The sequence below is a fragment of the Falco cherrug genome, chromosome 1 (genome assembly GCF_023634085.1).
Source record: "Falco cherrug isolate bFalChe1 chromosome 1, bFalChe1.pri, whole genome shotgun sequence".
Lineage (NCBI taxonomy): Eukaryota > Metazoa > Chordata > Aves > Falconiformes > Falconidae > Falco > Falco cherrug.
This window is the reverse complement of record NC_073697.1, coordinates 101,592,464-101,611,914: the sequence shown is the minus strand read 5'-3', so window position 1 is coordinate 101,611,914 and position 19,451 is coordinate 101,592,464. Positions and strand designations below refer to the sequence as shown.

At 61.8% G+C, this 19,451-nt stretch overlaps 2 protein-coding genes across 4 annotated transcripts; one reads left to right on the top strand and one right to left on the bottom strand.

Moving 5' to 3' along the window:
* The first annotated feature begins 804 nt into the window (after nucleotides 1-804).
* NSUN5 (NOP2/Sun RNA methyltransferase 5) lies at nucleotides 805-4,180 on the top strand. Of its 2 annotated transcripts, none has more exons than XM_055716647.1 (10): nucleotides 805-946; nucleotides 1,141-1,263; nucleotides 1,362-1,506; nucleotides 1,588-1,696; nucleotides 1,987-2,125; nucleotides 2,542-2,657; nucleotides 3,082-3,260; nucleotides 3,344-3,548; nucleotides 3,626-3,778; nucleotides 3,962-4,180. In XM_055716647.1, the coding sequence occupies exons 1-10, from the start codon at nucleotides 854-856 to the stop codon at nucleotides 4,065-4,067; spliced, it is 1,368 nt and encodes a 455-aa protein (XP_055572622.1). In that variant the 5' UTR covers nucleotides 805-853; the 3' UTR covers nucleotides 4,068-4,180. The 2 variants fall into 2 exon arrangements, with proteins under 2 accessions (XP_055572622.1, XP_055572616.1); XM_055716641.1 differs by having other exon boundaries at nucleotides 1,332-1,506.
* A 534-nt stretch (nucleotides 4,181-4,714) lies between these two features.
* LOC114015973 (putative nuclear envelope pore membrane protein POM 121B) lies at nucleotides 4,715-17,927 on the bottom strand. 2 transcript variants are annotated; one of them, XM_055716626.1, is made up of 13 exons: nucleotides 17,625-17,927; nucleotides 17,339-17,542; nucleotides 16,858-17,022; nucleotides 14,916-14,996; nucleotides 14,486-14,657; nucleotides 13,346-13,437; nucleotides 12,426-12,496; nucleotides 11,564-11,688; nucleotides 11,061-11,163; nucleotides 10,562-10,738; nucleotides 8,510-10,216; nucleotides 7,659-7,787; nucleotides 4,715-7,427 (listed from the first exon to the last, which is right to left on the bottom strand). In XM_055716626.1, the coding sequence occupies exons 1-13, from the start codon at nucleotides 17,900-17,902 to the stop codon at nucleotides 7,333-7,335; spliced, it is 3,399 nt and encodes a 1,132-aa protein (XP_055572601.1). In that variant the 5' UTR covers nucleotides 17,903-17,927; the 3' UTR covers nucleotides 4,715-7,332. The 2 variants fall into 2 exon arrangements, with proteins under 2 accessions (XP_055572601.1, XP_055572608.1); XM_055716633.1 differs by lacking the exons at nucleotides 11,061-11,163; nucleotides 11,564-11,688.
* Between the last annotated feature and the right edge of the window lie 1,524 nt (nucleotides 17,928-19,451).

Below are 19,451 nucleotides of genomic sequence, written 5' to 3'. Positions count from 1 at the left end.
GGCCCTGGCGGGAGCGGGCAGCCCACGGCAGCGCCTCACCGGGACCGTGGGCTGGCGGGGGGGACCGCGGGGGCCGGGGCTGTGTGGGGGAGCGGGGCCAGGCGGGCAGCGGCCGCACACAGCCCGGCAGCAGCTCCCCGACAGCCCCCCGGTGAGTGGCGGCTGCCACCAGCCGCAGGGCATCACCCGGGGCCCGCTCCCAGCGCCTGCCACCAGAATTCCCCACCTGCCCGGGCCAGCCAAGAGACCGAGGCGCCAGCCGCACCGCCGCCACGGCGGGGTTTGCTGCCGCAGGGCACGGTCCCCGCCACTCGGGCAGCGCACAGCGGCCTCGCACAGGGCCGTGGTGCCCGTCGTCGCTCAGGCACGGGGCGATGCCGCGTCACGGGCGCCCACGGTGCCCACCGCGAGGCCGGGCGGTGCGGGAGGGGCCCCGCCGCGCCGGGGCTCGGGGCGCCGCTGTCACGGGCTGACCTGGGCTCTCCTTTACCCTCCGCTTGCGGCTCTCCAGGCCGAGCTCCTGCCCCCGGGGCCGGGCTGCCCCTGGCCTTGTTCCACCTCAGCGCGACCACCGCCACGCGTCCAGAGGAGCCGCCCGCCGGCGCTGCGGGCCCGGCCGCGACCCGGTGCCACGGGGCCTCCCGGGCGGGCCGCCGGTGCTGTCCCCGGGCCGGGGGGCGCCCCGCCGCTCCCGCCCGGCTGCAACCCCAGCCGCTGCTCCCCCCCGGCCGAGCCCGCCCTCCCGAGCCCAGGCCCGGCCCCGACCGGCCGCCGCTTGGCGCGGGCGTTCCCCGGCGGGCCCTTCCCCCCGCCGGAAGCGGCGGCGCGCACGCGGCGGAGGCCGGGCGGGGACATGGCGCTGTACAGCGCGGCCGCCGCCGTCCTGGCGGGGCTGGAGCGCGGCGATGGCGGCATCAAGGCCCTGGTGTACAACAGCGGCTTCCCGGTGCGGGGGACACGGGGCCGGGGGGGCCGGGGGGAGGGAGGCCGTAGGCGGGTAGGCCGGAGGGGGGAGGCCCGGTGGGGGGCCGGGAGGCCCGAGGCGGGCAGGCCGAGGGGGCCGGGCCCCAGGCGGGGAGGCCCCGGCGGCGGGTGGGGGGCTCGGTCCCTGTCCCCGGACCGCCCCTGACCGCCCCACAGCGCGTCCGGCAGCTGTACGCCCTGGTGTCCGAGACCCTCCGCTACTCCCCGGTGCTGGAGAAGCTGCTGGCCGGCGCCGCGCTGCTGCAGGCCGAGAAGAAGCTGCCCCCGCAGCTGGCCAAGGTAAGGGGGGCCGGGGGGCCGGCGAGGGGGCCCGCGGCGGCAGGGCCGGGCTCACCCCTATCCCGCAGGTGCTGGTGTACGACCTGCTCTTTGGTAAGGGCCTGAAGTGCGGGGGCCGCTGGAAGGCGCTGGCCCGCCGACACCGGGCCCGGCTGGAGGCCGAGCTGGCCCGCCTGAAGGTGCAGCGGAAGGTGAGCCGCAGTGAGGACCTCCTGGCCCCGGCGGCCGCAGCGAGCCCCGGAGGTGAGTGGGCCTCGGGGCCGGGTGGTCTCCCGGTGCTGGGTGGCAGTGGTGGGCTGTGTCTGACCTGCCCGGCCCCCCCAGCCTCCCAGGTACCGCGCTATGTCCGAGTCAACACCCTGAAGACTTGTGTGGATGATGTGATTGACTTCTTCAAGCGCCAGGGCTACTCCTACCTGGGCCAAGCAGCCAGGTAAGCGTTTCTTTCTGCTGTCCCACCTTATCTGGGATGTCAGCGAGCAGTGAGGGCTGGGGACAAGGGCTTGTGGGTTGAAGGGTTTTTGATCTTGGTGCTTAAGGTTTCTGGGTTGGGGCCTCCATCACTCCCCACTGTTACTTTCTGTCTCTGGGTGCTGCCTGGTACTGAAGTGGAGAGCAGGCATGGGATGTAGGGGGGGGGTCTCAGCCTGGGCTCTGGAGGGCTCTGGTGTGGGCACAGGGAAGCAGAACTGTGTGTTCATCCTCCCTGTGCCTCGTGGGCAGTGTGGAAGATCTGAGGGCCCTCTCTGGGAAGAAATTCTTGTTGGATCTTCATCTCCCGGAGCTGCTCGTTTTCCCTCCGCAAACGGATTTCCATGACAACCTGCTGTATACTTCAGGGCACATAATTCTACAGGACAAGGTAGGGGAGCTGGGGAGCAGGAGGCTGCAGGGGCAGGAAAACCACTGACATGGGTGGAGGGTCGGCTTCTTCCTCCAAACCAAGGGCTGGGCTTTGGCCAGCTTTGCTACAGCACTTGCAGTCTAAGCTGAAACTGAATGCAGCCTGCAGCAGTGGAGCTCCTCTCTGGGCTTGCTTTACTGTAGCCTGTAGGTGCGCGATAAATTGCTGTGAGCTGGGCTGTAAAACCCACCACTATAGCAGCTGGGGACCAGCACAGGGCTGTGGGCTGGGCAGAGGCTTCCAGCGGTGGATGGTGGTGGACTTGTCCCCATGTTGCTGTGGCTGCTGCGACCCTGCAGCGTCAGCTGTGCCCCGAGAAGGGGCCAGTGGTGCTTGCTGCCTGCACCTCTCATGGGGCTTTGCCCTCTTTGCAGGCCAGCTGCCTCCCTGCCTTCCTCCTCAGCCCTGCTGCCGGCTCCCATATCATCGATGCCTGTGCTGCCCCTGGGAACAAGACCAGCCACCTGGCTGCCATCCTGAAAAACAAGGGGTGAGGGCAGGTTGGTGTGCTGGCAGGGAGGGAAGGGGTACAGGTGGCCCTGGTCCCCCCGATGATGTCACAGAGAGCACAAGAAGGTGGCAGGAAAGCTGGAGCTTGTCACCCTGCCCCGCTAACTCAGGCTGATGCCCGCTTCTCCTTGCGTGGGCTGGTGGCTCTGGTGGTGCTGGGCCATTGGAAGGGCCTGAGGGGATGTGAAGTCACATAGGGGGATCACTTCGCAGCCCTTGACCCTGCTTTCCGCCTGACACCGGCCCTGCTCAGTACTCCTGCCTGGGGGAGCAGTTCCCAGGCTCTGCCCACCTGGCAAACGGCTGGTGCCTGGGGCTGCTGGGGCAGCCTGCCACCGCCACCGCCATTCCCGGGGCCGGGCAGGATGTTCATGCCTCTGACAGGCCCTGGGCTCTGCCTTCAGCCAGATCTTTGCCTTTGACGTGGACACCAAGCGCTTGGCCACCATGAACACCATGCTGATGCGGGCTGGGGTCACCAGCTTCCAGCTGGCCCAGCAGGACTTCCTGACTGTGGACCCTGGGAACCCCAAGTACAGCAAGGTGACCTGTATCCTCCTCGACCCATCCTGCAGCGGCTCAGGTAACGTGTGGGGCTCTGGGCACCCTGCCTGGAGCCAGGCTCTGGGCGTGTGGGCCCCTGGACAACGGCTGCTCTCCCTGCAGGGATGGTGAACCGGGTGCCAAGGGAAGAGGCTGCCCCGAGTGCTGAGCGGCTGCAGGCGCTGGCCGGCTTCCAGCGCAAGGTCCTGAGCCATGCCCTAAGCTTCCCAGCTCTCCAGCGCCTGGTCTACTCCACGTGCTCGCTGTACCAGGAGGAGAATGAGGACGTGGTACACGCTGTGCTGCAGGAGCGGGGCTCGGCCTTCAGGTGTCTGTCTCGGTGGGCACAGGGGAGGAACGCAGCACACTGCGGGGCTTGGCGCTGACCCTTGTCCCGTGTCACAGGCTGGTGAACGCCTTCCCTTCCTGGCCCTGCCGAGGACTCGCTGCCTTCCCTGGGGCAGAGAGCTGCCTCCGCGCCTCTCCTGCGGACACGCTCACCCACGGCTTCTTTGTGGCTGTCCTGGAGCGGCACGGGGAAGGGGCTGCAGCCCCCAGGTGAGAGGAGGCCCTGGGGCGCTCTGCCTGCCTCTGGGGGAGACCATGGCCAGGCTCAGGGCTGCCAGGGCACCCGGGGGGGGAGGGAAGGTGGCAGGGCCTGGCTGTAGCAGGTGTGGGAGGGGAAGGCAGCTGTGAGCACAGCCTTGGGTGCACAGCCAGGCTGTTTGCTGTTGTCCACAGCTCCCTGCCTGTGGCAGCTGAAGAGAACCCGCAGCACGGAGAGGGAGCAGAGCCAGGAGCAGCTCCCAAGAAGAGGAAGAGGAAAAAGCAGCGGGTGAAGGAGTGAACTAACATTTTTAGGACTGCACAGTGCCCAGCTGTGGCTGGTGGGGAACACTCCTCCACTGCCTCAACAACAGCGGGGCCTCTGAACACAAGTAAAGCTTTGTGCCAGCCGCAGCTGTGGTGGGAATTCTGTAACACCCTGCTCCCCTGGGCCACCCTACCACCAGGGAGGGGGGAATGCTCAGCCAGGGCCAGCCCCCGCCCCCCCCCCAGAGGGTTTGCCCCTAAAGCCAGACGTGGGCTGGGGCAGCCTTGGGAAGTGTGTGGGCAGTACCAGTGTTCCCAAGCTGCACTTCCACAGCCCGCAAGGCTGGAGTGCTCCAGCTGGGTTAAGGGTGTTATTTTACCATGTTCCACCCGACCTGAAAAAATCCTTTCCCCAGCCCGATGCAGGGTTTCAGAAAAGCCTTTGACTGTGGGAAACAGATTAAAGTTTCTCCTCACTCTTAGCATTCAGTCTTGCCCTGAAATGGCCACTGCTCACAGGCAAAGTGGGGGAAAAAATGATAGTAGTAATAATCCTGTCCCTGCACCTGCCTTTGACCAAGGAGCAAGGTCACACAAGCCAGAGGGTGCTGGAAAGCAGTGCCCAGTACTGCACCAGCAATGCCTGGCCCTGCCTAGGCCCAGGAATCGGACATGGGCAAGGCAGGTGTGAACACAGTCTTTTTATTTTAAACCAGGGACATAAGAAGCAAGGAAAAAAATTGCACATTCACACTAAAATCCTCATCAGCCACACCAGGAATGATCCAAGTCTTGAGTTTGAGTTAAAACCCACCCTCCCTCTGGCCACATACATACGGCAGGCCAGGCGCAAGGGTCTCTCCCAGCAGGGATGCAGCCCGTCTCCTCGCAGGGCTGGGCACCTGGGACCTAGATGGGGCAGCACTCAGAGCCCGTGCTCCCCAGGCTGCCCTCGTCTTGTACCCTGCTTATCCCCATCTCCCTCTGCCACATGGGTCTTGCTGGAGCTGATGTGGCCAAAGCCCAGCTGCCCGCCCTGAGCTGCTGTCCAGTGCTGTGCCACCGGCAAGGGCTGCGGAGCCAACACTCTCTGGGCTCAGCACCCTGCCCAGGGCACAGGGAGGAACCGCCGGGGCCAGCCGTTGCGTGCGCTAAGCCCTTTTCAGCCACATCCTCAAGCCCCAAGGACACATTGTCCCAGGCCTGCTCTGCTCTAACAGCCCACTGCCCCCCTCGGGCACGCTGGCAGGGGAAGGCTAGAAACCTGCTGGCAGGGGAAGCCTGCACACCCTCGGCCACCGCTCTGAGGGGCTGTGTCCCCTCGGCTGCACAGAGCCTGGTCACCTGCCCTTCTTCTGCCTGCTGGGAGAGACGCCTTGTTCCTGGCAGACAAGAAAACCACTCGTCACCGTAAGACACAAAAGAGCTCCTGCTCCTCATCCTCAGAGAAAGAATTTAAAAAAAAAAATGTTTAGTCACATCCACATACATCACATTTTAAAATTAAGGAGATGTTAGAGGGCGGGAGGACGCACTGTGGCAGTGCCCACGGGACATAGCTGCCTTTCCCCAGCACAGCCAGTCCCTGCGGGCACAGCCAGGGCACAGGCCAGCTCCTCACGGGGCTGTGACAGCACAGCTAAACACTACCAACAGCACTGCGGGGTCAGGCAACCTCACTGAACCAAGCTTGAAGGAATTCAAAGGCAATTTAGCTTAAATATAAAAATAAATTTTTATTTTGTTAAAAAATGTTTAAATATTTGTTTGTGATTTTTTTTTCTTTTTTCTTTTTTTTTTTTTTTAATTTAGACTTCGGCAGACACACACACTCACACGGCTCGGAGAGTAAAAAACCTGGCAGCAAAGCACTCCTGGAAGTGGTGGGGACCCCATCCCTTGCCCAGGGCAGGGTAGGGGATGGCTCTTGGGTGACCCCCAGCTCCAGCAGTCTCTTCCCACGGGAGCACCCAGGCAGGGGGACAGGCCCCACTCCTGGCTGGATGGGAACAGAGGAGGCAGCACCGTAGCTCCTAAGAGCTGGTAAAACCCAAAAGGATGGGGATGAGGTTAAAAAAAACCCAACAAAACAATGTGAATTTGGGGAGTAGGGGGAACCCACCCGCTCTGGACTCTTAGCAGTTCCAGAGCACCCCGAGGTAGGGAAGGGGCACCAGGAGGGGAAGGGAGGGGAGAGACTGCCAGGGCTGGAGCCCCCATGCCTGCGGGTCCAGGCCCCGTCCCCCTGACCCTGGCTGCCTGCCTTTCAGTCACAACGACAAAGGGACAACTCCCCCAGCACGAGCAGCCACGCAGTGATGCTACTGTCAACACCCAATTAGCCAGGGCAAGTCCTCCGCTAAGGGACGGGTGCCCTCCAAAAAAAAGAAACTCCAAACAGCAAATCCGGCATAACCAACATGCCGCCACACACACGGTTCAGTTCTTCCTCCAAACTCGATTCAATGAGCGCATCGAAACAGGAGCACGAATAAAGCAAAACAGAGGGGGCTTCACGCGAGCAGGGTCAGGGGAGCCCACAGCCCAGCGGGGAGCAGCGAGGGCCGGAGGGGCTGCTCGGCAGCTGGGAGGGGGGCGGAAGGACCCACAGCCCAGACCTCCAGCCGAGGTCCCACAGCTGGAGGTCAGATGGGAGATTAGGTCACAGCCAGGGGGTTGCCACCCAGCTCCAGAAAGTCGCCCATGGCACTGAGACACCCACACCAGGCTGGCACTAACCCCGGCTCGAGTTCTGCAGGGACGGCAGTGAAGCAGAGCCCTCTGGAGGGAGCACGTTCACCAGGCCACGGGATGAAACAACAGGGAAAGATTTCGGGACCTGGTGAAGATGGCATCCCCTCAGCAGCCTGGAACTGCGGCCGGCAGGAACACAGCACATCTCCAGCTGGGCTGCAAGTGGGGAAGTGTGGCTCTGCCAGCTGCCGTGCCGTGGGGCTGACTGTTGGGGGGGGCTGGAGAGGAGGGCTCAGGGAACAGCTAGAAGAAGCAAATGGGAAAAAATTTACACATATGAAACATGGCAAAATAAAGTGAGGGAGGAAACGCTGCAGATATGTACAGAGGTTCTTCCAGCCTTGGCTGAAGAACTGTTCAAGTAAGAAGAGTTTGGTTTATCCCGTCCCACCCTGGTTGCTGCCACCCAGCATGGTCTCCAGCTGGCGTCAGAGATGGGGCCCTGGCCCTGTCACTGCTGGCCCCGCTCCAGACCGGAGTCCCCCACGCGTGTGCAGGGGTTCCTCACACAGGCTGGCGGCGGGGGCCCGGCAGGCGGCTGGAGGTTACTTTTTGCGGGTGTGTTGTCTCCGTGCCTGCAGCCGCTGGCGAGCACCCGTCTTGGATCCTGCCCCGATGGAGAAGGTGGGGGTGGATGAACCTGGAAGCAGAAAGGTTGCTCAGGTCTCTGCAGCCTCACTCAGAGCTGGCACGGGGGGAAGTACAACCCCTGTCCTGGGGGGAATGGAAGGTTTTGCATCCTCCAGAACCCAGCAGGCACCACCTGAGGTGGCTCCAAGAGCACAGCCTGGCCCTCCCACCATCCCCAGCCTGAGGGGACAATGTGACCCATCAGCTCCCCCCAAGGCCGAAGCACCAACTCCTTACTTACCGAAGGCAGCACCAACTCCTCCAAAACCCGAGGCAGGAGTGCTGGGTGTCCTGAAGGAAAGGCTACTGCTTCCACTGCCCACTGCTCCCGGGACAGGAGTGCTTTGCCCAAAGGTGGGTGCAGGAGTTCCTGGAAAGCAACGAGCTACTGTGAGCCAGGGTCGACAAAGGACAAAGACTCTGGCCTTCAGGAGCCAGCAGCACCTGCACAAGGCACTGATCTCCCTCCAGGGGCTGAAGCATCACAGTCCCCCAGGATCAGCCTCTTCACCCGAGAAGCCCTCTTAATGCAAGAAGCTGCGCTCTCATGGCAATCCCTGGGCTCTCCTGCCAGCAAGGCTGCACAGGAGGATTTGCAGGCCAGGGAGGAACAAAGGCCTCCGTCTTTCTAGAACAAGCAGCTGCTCAGCATGTGGGTTTCAGCTCTGTGGGAGGCAAGGTGGCCCAGTGAGGGTGCAGAGCAGTACGCAAAACCTCGCCGTGAGAGCAAGAAGCGACTGCAGCCGCTGGCTGGCAGTTTCTACTTGCCAAGAAACTCCAGACTGCTTTTACGCACTCGCAAGACCTTGGCTTCTGCAGGGCACCTGGCTGGGCTAAATACTTGCACAGAGCTGCTACATTCAGAAGGGCCAAGGAGCAGAATTTAAAGATTTCCCTCCACGACCAAGGGCTGGGGACACAGAGTGATGGAAGTGCCTTTCCTTCGCATGGCAAGGCTCTGCACAACACGGGCACCAGTCCCTCTATGGCTGCTGAGCCTGGGGAGCTCAGCAAAGTCTGGCGGCAAAGCTGCTGCCTAAATCCAGCCCAGCCCTTCACCCCGACTGAGCAGGCCCCGCTGCCCCGACTCACCTCCGAACGAAGGTTGCTTGTTGGGCGTGCTGGGCACGGCGAAGGCGAAGGGCGTGCTCTGATTCTGCGCACCCAGCGCGCTCTGCGTCAGGGAAGAGCCGAATGGTGTTGCCGCTGGGGCTGTCCCGCTCTGCCCAGCCCCGAAGCTGAACGGCACGGCAGGGGAGCCGCTGCTTAGGGTGGGCGTGCCGATCCCAAAGGCGCTGGCAGAGGGGCCCGGCTGGGCAGTCGCCCCAAAGGTGAAAGGAGAAGGGGTGGTGCCGAAGGCAGCAGTGCCAGTGCTGCTGCTTGTGGTCTGGGTGGCTGAACCAAAGCTGGAGGTGGTGGAGGTGGCTGTCCCAAAAGAGAAGACCGACGTGGTGGTCCCAAACGCTGCCTGGGTGCTGCTGGTGCCGAAGGAGCCCTGGGCACTTGTTGTGCCAAAGGCTGGCTGAGCATTGCTACCAAATGCCGGCTGAGCAGCAGACTGGGCCATGGGAGGTCCGAAACTGAATGGAGGGCCAAAGCTGACAGGACCAGTAGCAGCCTTGCTGGTGGGTGGCTGGCTCTCCGCAGCACCAGCGCTGAAGGCAGGCTGGCTTGCTGCACTGGGATATGGTGGTGGCGGCTTTGCACTTGTGCTGAAGGAACTGCCAAAAGCTGAAACAGATGAGCCAAACATCAACGTCGCTTGACCTGTGGTGGCTGGGGTAGAAGTAGTCAGCATGGTGCTCCCAAATATGCTAAAGCCCACAGTGGTGGTAGGAGCTGTTGAGTTTGCAGGTGCCTGGCCAAAGGCAGGAACTCCTGGGACACTGGTGGTGGCAGTGACTGTGGTTGGAGGTGGCTTTCCAAACTGGAACACAGGCCCTGGAGTGGCAAAGCTGGTTTCTGTGCTGGGAGCTGAGCTGGCTGGGGCCCCGAACAGGAAGGGCTGCGATGTGCTGGTGGACGTGGCAGCGGTGACAGTCAGGCTGGTGGTGGGGCTGGTGGAAGTGGGCGGGTCAAGTCCGAAGCTGAAGACAGGTTTAATGGTGGCATCTGTGGAGGAACTCTGCGTGGTGGCAGTCGTAGCTGCAGTAGTGAAGATGACGTTAGGGAGACCTGTGAACCCTGCCAGGGTAGTCGTGGAAGCTGCTGGCAGCTCTGCGGCTGAGGCTGGCTGCGGTGTTGGTTTGAAGGTGAAAGGAGAGGTCTTCTCTGGAGATGAAGCTGTGGTGATGCTGCCAAAGATTGGTTTGAACACAGTGGTGGTGGAGGATGTGGAGGAAGGGCCTGAGCTTGCAGGCACAGTGACTGTGGCAGAGACGACAGCTGTAGTACAGGGTGCTGTGCTCTCACTTTTCGGCAAAGCGCCAAAGATGGGTTTGAAGACTGGGGTCGTGGTGGGCACAGCAGCTGTCGTGGTGGGCACAGCAGTGGCAGCAGTCATTGCTGGCTGGCTGGCAGGAGGGGTGTTCAGCAGCCCAAAAAGGATGCTTGGCTTCGGGAAAGAGGGAGTCCTGCTGGGGGTCTGGCCTAGCTCCGTGAACGCAGGAGATGCCAGGCCGCTGGGGGCCTGCGCCCCCAAGGCAGTGGGGGCGGTAGGGGCAGGCACGCTCAATGCGGGCACATGTTTGGTGTCAGCAGAGGTGGCAGGCAGAGAACTCGACTCCAGTGATACAGCAGGAGCAGGTGGCTGTGCAGCCGATGAGGGTGTCTGGGACACTACTGCGGCTCCAGTGGAGTCTGAAAAGGGGAGAGAGCTTATTTAGGGACAGGGGGTCACCTGCTGACAGACAGCCCTTCCGCCATGCACCCAACACCACTGCTGCAAAGGCTCCCGGAGAAGCACCTGCCCGTACCAGACAAACTCAGCCCTCCACGCCTACCGTAGCTCCCAACAGGACCACGGGTTCAGTATCCCCAAACCTGTCCCCCCAAGGCCCGCCTGCCAGCTCCACTGCCAGCAGAGCATTTGAACAGGGAGTTTTGCCACCTGCTTCCCACAGAGGCAACGTGGAGCTCCCACTGCAGTGCCTTGCTCTGCCAAAGTCCCGATCTGCCAGCCCTCCTCCATCTCCTTCTCCTCACCTGCTGGCGTGGGTGCAGCCTGGCTGCTCTGCATCTTCTTCAGGCTGTCCAGAAGCGAGTTGGTGCTGGCAGGGGCAGGGGCTGTTGAGGCAGTCGCAGGCCCCGAGGAGGTCACGGTGAATGCCAGTGGCCTGGACACGGGCGTAGTAGTCTCTGCAGTGGTGCTGGGGACCACATCTACAGGGAAGGAGCAAGAATCAGGACTGGCAACTCGCTGCAGGGGACTAACCCTTCGCAGAGCTTCCCCAGCTGGTAGGCAAACTGCATGGACATCCCACAGCTCTGGCCCTGGGAAACCTCACCCATCACCCTGGGGACACTGGGGCACGAGCTCTACTGAGACTAAAGGCACTAGGAGCATCCCCAAACCTGAGGACCAGGCAGAACTGGCCCAGGAGCTTCCCTAGCCTGTGCCACACATACACCACACTGCCCTGTGAGCCCTGACCCTCTGTTTCCACTCCTTGTTGTTCCCTCCATGTTCCCAGTCTGCCCTTACCAGCCTTATCCTCCAAAACTTTGTTGAACCACTGCAACGCTGCCTTCTTCTCCGCATCCAGGTCCTCCGACGTGATGGAGTAGCCCAGCTGAGGTGGCGGGGGCTGCCAAGAAAGAGCAGCAGCTTAGCTCCTTCTCAGGGAAGCCGGCAGAGCCTCTCTGAACGTGTGGTGAACGCTGGCCGTCGCAAGACCCGTGGAGCAGGTGGATCTGCCACAGCACGCTACCGTGGAGCTCCGATCCCCATTCATTTTGGCCCCCGGCTTGGCGCTGAGGGCACGGCAGGCCTTCCCCAGGCCATTACCTGGTCCGGCAGCAGGCAGCACAATCACGCACAGCCCACCAGACACTGGGGCTGGGGATAGCGTCACTTCCCACTCGGCCAAGGACGGGGCCTCCTTCCTGAGGGCAGGCAGGTCAGTCTCCCCCCAGCCCTGCAGAAATTGCAGTGAGCACATTCTATCGCCAGAGGAGGGCAAAAGGGGCTGCGAGACAGCGACGTACCAGCGCCAGCTGGTCCCCCCGGCGAGACGACAGCAGCTGGATCTTCCGCTTGCGCTTCCCACTGCTCCCCAGCGCGGACGGTGGGCTCAAGGAATTCTGCTTCTTCTGCACCCGCGCTTCCACCTCTACAGAAGGAGACAAGTCAGGGCCAGCTCTGGGTAGAGGCAGCGTTTGGCTTGTACCAAGGGGGTTGTCCCTTCTGACTTCTCTCTGGATGACCCATCTCAGAGGACAGAGCCAGGGGCGTGGCTGTAAGCCGAGGACAAGGCTGTGATGTTCTGGAAGAGTGGCTGGCCACAGTGCATCCCAGGGGAGTCACAAGAACCTGCTGGTGTTCCACAAGGCAGCAGCCTCTTTGCACCCTGCATGGACAGCCCTTGGACACTGCCTACCTGAACCACAAACCACACAAACTGTGTGAGCCACATCTAGTGCTGTGCCGTGGCAACCTATCTGCAATGGGCACAAAGGATTTCTTCTCCATTTTAGCTGAGGAAACATTGGAACAAGCTCATCCTGGAATCTGATCAGGGTTCTACTTGTGTACCACAGCAGATCTTGCCCCAAGGCTGACACCTGGACCCCTGCTGGCTTGGAGGCCGGTGTCCCCCCTTGCAAGCCAGCTCCCAGGCACCTGCTAGCACACTGACACTGTTAGCACCCCTTGCTTAAGAGCTGGACATCCCTTTGGGGCAGCTGCAGAGGGCAGTGAAAGTGCCACTGCCTTGGGACCAGCACGTTCCTAGTTACCAGGTAACAAACCAATCCCACCTACAGATGTCAGCTATCTTTGGACCCGCTGCTTGCTTGCACTGGTGGCCCATCTAACCCGGACACAGAGCTGGGGCCCACCTACGCTTACCTTTCTCTGTCTGCAGCTCCTTGTCCGATTTCACTGGAGTGGAAGTGTTGGAGCGATGCAACTCCTCCTCCCTGCGCAAGTGGGAGAGAGCCAGTTAGGGTCAACCCGAGACTTGGCCCCGTCGCCAGACAGCACGATGAGACCAAACACGCCAAGGACTCCCACCAGCATCCCTGGTGCGTTTCTTTGTCTCCGCCGAATAACAGACCTCAGGACAACAGCCTTGTCCTCACCGCACCAGCCTGAAAGCATCTCCACACAGAGGAGCTGCTCCCCTGCTCAGTCAGGCTGCCAAGCCTGTGCACCCTCCACAGGACAGGTCAGCCTCAGGGTGGCAGCTGGGGGGGTCCCAGATGGGAGCCGCTGCCCTTCACAGGTCCCTAGCTTGGACCCACCCTGTCACCAGGGCAGGCAGTTGTGTTGGTTTTAGTTCTGACTTAAGCTCAGGTCCTTCTCTGAGCTGGGAAGGAGGAGAAAAAGGGCCGGTGCTCCAAGGCAGATGCTAAAATACAACCCTACTTTATCTCCCATCAACCAATTTTGAGGAGACAGCAAAAGTTAGGGCCTGTCTCATCCCAGTGTTTCGGCATCCAGCAACCCAGACTCTGCCAATGCCACAAGGGAACACTGCCCCTGTGGCAACCTGAGCCCTTAAACCTCTAACCCAGCCTGGGAGCACAGCAGGGATGGTGCAGCTCAGCCACTGGGACACAGTGCAACAAGGGGGCAGGGACGCCAATTAACACAGCAAAGAGGCTTCCACCAGTGGCTGACCCAGCAGTCACATCTCAGAAATAGACTTTGAGTGTCCTGGCTCCAGTGGAGAGCAGGACTGGGGCACTGGGATGGCTGGGAAGGCAACTGGTCTCTTCCCAGCTGGCATTGACAAGCAGGTGCTCGCCAGGCAAGTGACTAGTTACCTGGCTTTCTTGAGAGGCCACTCTGGCGTCTGGGAGCGGGAGGACGCTGGGCTGGACAGCGGGGACACACTCACACCACTTCTCTTCCACACCTGGAATGCAGAGAGGCCAGCAGTAACTCAGTACAGGGGCTGGCAGCAAGCACAGCCCCCCATCCTCCTGCTCGCTCACAGATTAAATCCTGTCTCTCAGGGCTGGGGCTAATGAGACCAGAAGCCTCTCTTGCTTCAACACCACTTAACTCCCCTCCACATTCCATAGAGCATGAAGTCTGGCCACCTGAAAGTGAATCTGCTGTGGGAGCTAGCGGACTCCAGGTTCCTTACAGCCTGGCTGAGAGAATGGGGAGGAGGACGTTGCTGGTCAGATGCCAGTTCTTGCCTTCGTGTGGCACAGGCAGAGGCTGCCTGGCTGCCTCAGACACCCTGATGTGTATGGGGCTTCTCTGGCAGGAGCCAGGCCACCATCTCACCAGGAGCTCAGTGGACGGATCCCACCTCAAGAACTTTAGACTCACCCCAGCCAGAGCAAACCTTTCCCTACCAACATAACCCAGATGAAACCTTTCCCCACACGGATGCAGAGCCCCATTAGCCACAGCTACATCTCACTGTCACACCTGCAAGACCAACCCAGCATGTAAACAGGCATTTTATTATAGCTCAGCAGCTGCTGAGGGGACCTGGGTCAAAGCGGGAATGCACGGCTCCCATACTTACTGACTCTGGCTGAAAAGGTGTCAGTGCAGCAAAGCTATTTTTTTCCTTTCCACCTGGATCTATCCACCCTAGCAAACTGGTCAAGGCTGAGTAGGGAGGGGAAAACAGCTTCCTTCTTGCTTCAGTGTAAAACAAGCAGGAAGGCTCAACCTGGGGGCTCCCCCAGCAGCATACATCAAAGGACGTGCAACATTATTGCCTGCTGCTGCTGGCCCAGCAAGCCTGCCTAACCCAGGAGGCGATGAAACTGCCTGGCTATGCTGTGCTGGGGACTCCCCGCAGTGCCAACTGCCAGGCACCCAGCTGTGACATTGCTCTCCTCTTATGAGACCAGCGTTAGAGTTACATGGGGCAATCCCAGGGGAAGGTGGAGCCCCTCTGGGCTGGGCTGTGGCGCTGCCTTTGGCAGGATGTTTCCTACCTGTGAGAGGCCCCGGCTGGAGCTGTAGGAGCTGGCGATGGCGTTGCGGTTGGAGCTGGGGATCCCGCCAGCATATGTATTGTTGAGGGAGCTCATGGAAGAGGTGCGTGACCTCTTGTTTGAGCAGTCATCTGGGCAGTGTGAGACAAGGCCCCTCTTCAGAGAGCCAGGCCTGTAGGAGGTTAAGGAATATTTTATGAGCCACCCAGAACTCTGCCCACAGGTCCTTTAAATGCATGGCAGGTGGAAGAATGCAAGCCCGCTCTTTCTCACAGCACTGGGAAACGAGTCTCAGCAACGACACAGCCTCTGTTGCTCTCCCTTGAAGCTGGGCTCCGCAAGCAAAAGCCAATCTCCTTTTACAGAGCCCACAGGCTTTTAGACCTCCCCCTGCCTCCCAGCTCCCAGCTTTTGGCCCAAGGGCACTTACTTGGGTATGAGAGAGGCGGGGGCACCGTTGGCTACCAATGGCTCAAATGCTGACTGCCCACTTCCACTGCTATCGTGACGCCTGCAGGAGAGAGGGCAGAAGCCTGTGGTAGTGTGGAGGCAGCAGAGACAGGGGCTGCCCTTCCAGCCTGGGGAAAGGACCCCTTCCAGGCAGGCTCAGCACTGGTAAAGCACAAACTTTGCTTTCTTCCTCCCACCTGATACCTGGGGCAGAGTTCTCCCCCATCCACATCCTGCTGCGGATTTTCTCCCCACCTGATTCTGTCCTCACCGATTCTTACCTCAAGCTGCCTCCTCCCAGGCACCAGCAGCTCCACCAGCTGCCTGCTGGGCAGAGTAGTTTTGATGTAAAGAAATCTTTACTCAAATCAATTATTCTAAGCCAAAATATTTCAGAGAGACTCAGCAGCTCATTTCTGGAAGAGACCTGAGCTCTAAAACTTGTATCTCTGACCTCTTCCTAGCCAGTACCCTGACTGTATGAGTCTGAAACTGAATCCCTCTTCCTACAATGAGTCAGAGACGATCTGAAGTCTGAAAGCAAACCTTACACCTGTGAGGTGTACAGTCAGCCCTGTCACTTCGCCCAAGTGCTTCCTCATGAGCTCCAAGCACGCTTACCCTATCGCACAGGTGATCCTGCGCTCTCCAGCTGATGCAGGCTCCTTTTTGCCCTCAAAGGTCACAGCACTTTCTGCCTACAAGCATTCTTCATGCTTGCCAGACATTAACATCTTCAGAATTGACTTTTGTGGCACAGATGCATATTGGCATGTTAAAACAACAGAATAAACTTATAACCCTGAGCTGATCCTGTCTGTGCACCCATCCTGTTGTCCTGCTTGGCTCTTGCAGGGTTCAGATTCACCAAGCCAAAGCACGGGTTCAAAGGTAGAGGGAAATTCAGTGATGGAGGAAGAGGACAGCATGCCCTGCTGCGGCACGAAGGGAGCCAGTGGCTCCCTGTGACCCGCCACTCATCCTGCTGTGCTCTCTGGGCCACCTCTAGCAGCAGTACACAGTACCACGTGCCAGAGTAGTACCCAAGCCACTCTTCCCCAGTTTCTCAGTTCCCCTGCTCAAGCCCAGGCAGGCAGCCCTGGTACCTGAGGGGCAGAGAGGCACGAGTGAACAGCCTCCATGGACACAGGTGGGAAGGATGAAAAACAGGAGGGGAGAATGGTGAGGCAGTGCTGTGCCCAGGCAGTTAGAGAGGCTCCAGCAGACCTTGGTACCCAGGATTTATACCTTATCCTTCCCGCATCCTCATTTCTTTGAGCTCAGAGCTGGAAATCACTGGCAGTCACTAACAAAAGCAGAAGATAGCCTTTCTTGTTTACCCTCATGATTCTACCTCCTTTTGCTAGCTACAGTGCATGAAGGAAGCAGGCAGATCTTTTGAAGTGCAGAGCTTCCAGCTGGGGCTGTAAGACTCGGGGATCCTGTCTCTCCTGGAAGCCTGGGGCTGACCGAAGGATAGAGATGATGAACCTGCAGCAGATACCAGCATTTCTCACCATGTTTTCCCAGTCTGCAAACCCCTGCGATGACAGAAGCAACTTCCTGGCCAGGGAGCCCTGCAAGGCTCCCCTGAATGACATCCCAGGCTCTCCCAACCCCAGCAATGCAAGGGAACATGCTTGACCAATGAGCTTGCCCAGACAAAAACCTAAACCACCTCCCTTTGATCTCAAGAATAAAACGAAGTCTCAGAGGACTTTCCGACACAACCCAGAGGACTGGGTGATGTAGTGTGCTTCCTCACTGCAGTTCACTTCCTACAGCACTTTTCCAACCTGGACTCCTGGTCACACTGGGCTGGGTGAACTCTGGGACATGTCCCATTTGTCACCACTGAAGCGCTAGCCCCATCTACAACCTTTCCAACACACTGGTGGTAACCTGAACTGCTGGCTTATTACCTTCTCTTGCTCTCCTGATCATTTGCAAACGCCTGGTCCTCCTCCTCCTCCTCCTCCACAGCTCTCTTCCTGCTCTCCTTGATGGCATTCAGCACAGTCTCTTTTGCACACGGATCCAGGCTGCTGTTGGCTGGGAAGGCCACGGGTGAGATCAGCTGCTCCAGGCTGTGAGGCAAAGCAAGACAAGGCATTAGGCAAGCTGGGGTCCCCAGGGTGAGATCCCCCCCTCCCCCAGGTGCCCCCACAGAAGAGGGGAGAGGACTGTCCCGCATAGCCTCTCCAGGTCTGGATCACCCACCCCTCCCCACCACGCCGGGGACAGAGTGGTCACCGCTGGGTTGGGAGCCATACGCCGCCCCAGGGGCACTGCTGCGGGCGGCACAGCCGGATCACCGGGCTCCCCCCGCCCGGTCCCGCCAAGGCGGCGCTGCCCACGCGTGAGGCCAGCCCGAAGCGGGCCGGGCCCCCCCGCCGTACTTACGCTGGGGAGCGGGCCAGGCCGGCGGCCGGCCGGGCGATCCTGACGGTGACGGGGCTGCGCAGCGGGCCGGCCCGGCGGGCCCAGGGCGCGCTCCGGGGCGAACAGCTCTCCCAGCGGGCGGCAGGCAGCCCGACCGGCACAGGGCTCCGGGCCTGCGGCAGCGGGTAGCGGCGGCGCGGGGCCTGCGGCGAGCAGTGCGGGACCCTGCGGGGACAGAGGGGTCAGCACCGGGCCGCGGGGCTCCCGCCGCCCCCCGCCCGCCCCGCTCCGCTCCCCCCGCGCTTACCCCAGGCCGAGGCGGCGCGGCGGGGCCCTCGCGGCCCGGCCCGAGGCAGCGACCGGGCCCCCGTTGGCGGCGGCTTTCCCGGGCGGGCGCGGCACGGGCGGGCCGGGCCGCATCGCGCACCAGGCCCCCGCCGCGCCCAGCGCCGCCGCGCCCAGCAGCGCGCCCCGCAGCAGCAGCAGGCAGGCCAGGGCCAGCGCCAGCGCTAGGGCCAGTGCCAGCGCCAGGGCCAGCACGGCCCGACGCTCCCCGCGCCCCGCGCCCGGCCCGCAGCCCGCCATCGCCTCCCAGCCGCGCCGCGCCGCCCGCCCGCCCGGCATGCACTGCGCGACGCGGGGCGGAGCTTGCCCCGGCGGCGGGCGGGGCCTGGGCCGAGTGGGCAGAGCCAGGCCGCGCCCCGCCTCCGCGCCCGCGCGTGGCCTCCCCGGCTCCCCGCCCCGGTGTCCCCATCCTCATGCAGGTACCCAGCCCACCCGCCCCGGGTCCGCCCACCCTGGCCCCTGCCCGCATGTTCCTGTTTCCCCATCCCCGCTCCAAAGCCAGGGTCCTCGTTTCCCAACCCCCGCGTCCCCCCATCCCCTGCAGCCCCCCGCACCACTCCAGCCTCTGCGTGTGTCGCCGTCCCCCACAGCCCCAGCCCCTGTGGTCACCCGCGTATCCCCCCACCCTGACCACGTGTGAGCAAACACCGCAGGCACCCGAAGGCACATGTCCCCAGCCCGGCAAGTCCCTGTCCCTGGTCTCCAGCGGCGGCAGGGTCAGCTCCTCCGTGGCCAACCCCTGTCCCACAGCCCTGGCTGGGGGGTGCCACCGTCTCCGCCCTGCCCTGCTGGGCTGGGGACATGCCACCCCACGCAGCGCTGGCCACCGTGGGAAAGCCACTCTTGTGGGCTGTGCTGCTGGGTCCCCGGGGACGTGGATATCCAGGGGAACGCTCCCAGCTGCCTGCCACCCCACCGTGTCTCTCAGAGCAGGGGACCGCGGCAGGGATGGTGGCATGCTCGGGGAGGGGACATTCCCAAGCATCTCCCTTGTCCATTGTGTCCCGTCCCGCCCCCCCGACCAGCATGGCACCATCCCCACGGGGCAGCAGAAGCCCCGTGACATGGCCCTGCCAGGGTGACCCTGCAGCACAGCTAGGGAAGGCAGGGTGGCCTGCACGCCCTCACACCCCTGAAGTGTCACCCCCCCCACCCCCCACCCCCCACCCCCCTCAGGAAAGGACACGGGTGGTGGGGAGGCCAAAGCCACCCTTGCTTCTCTGGGCTGAGGTCCTGGTCTCCTCCAAAGCAACGGGAGGTGACATGCAGAGTGGTCCTGGGGACCAAGCTGGTAGGTGGACATCATCCCCAGGACATCACCCAGGTCACCCCAACACCACCCCCAACACCACCCCCCCAGTTATTTTTTAGGGGGTGCTGAGCACACCCACGATTGCAGAGCCCCAGAACCCCCATGGTGACACAGGTTCCCTGGTCCCCACCCAGAGCCGGCAGGGCTGGGCTGAAGGCTTTATTGAAAAATCAAAAACCACACGACATAGTAATTATTATTATACAACGAGGGAAAAAAAAAATAATCAACCCAACCTGCAGCAGAGGGACATCCCCGCCGTCCCCATCACCAGCCCCCAGCACCAGGGACTGCGCCCCCCCCCAGCGCCCAGCCAAGATACCAAGAGGAGGAGAAGTGGTCTTGGCCAAGTGGTGCTGCTGTCCCCGAGCCCCCACAAACCCCTCGGTGCCCCCCAGCCCCAACCCGGCCTGGAGGCCTGAGGTAGTTGGGGGTACCCCATGCAGGAACACCCACCCCCGCCTCCAAAAGAGCGGG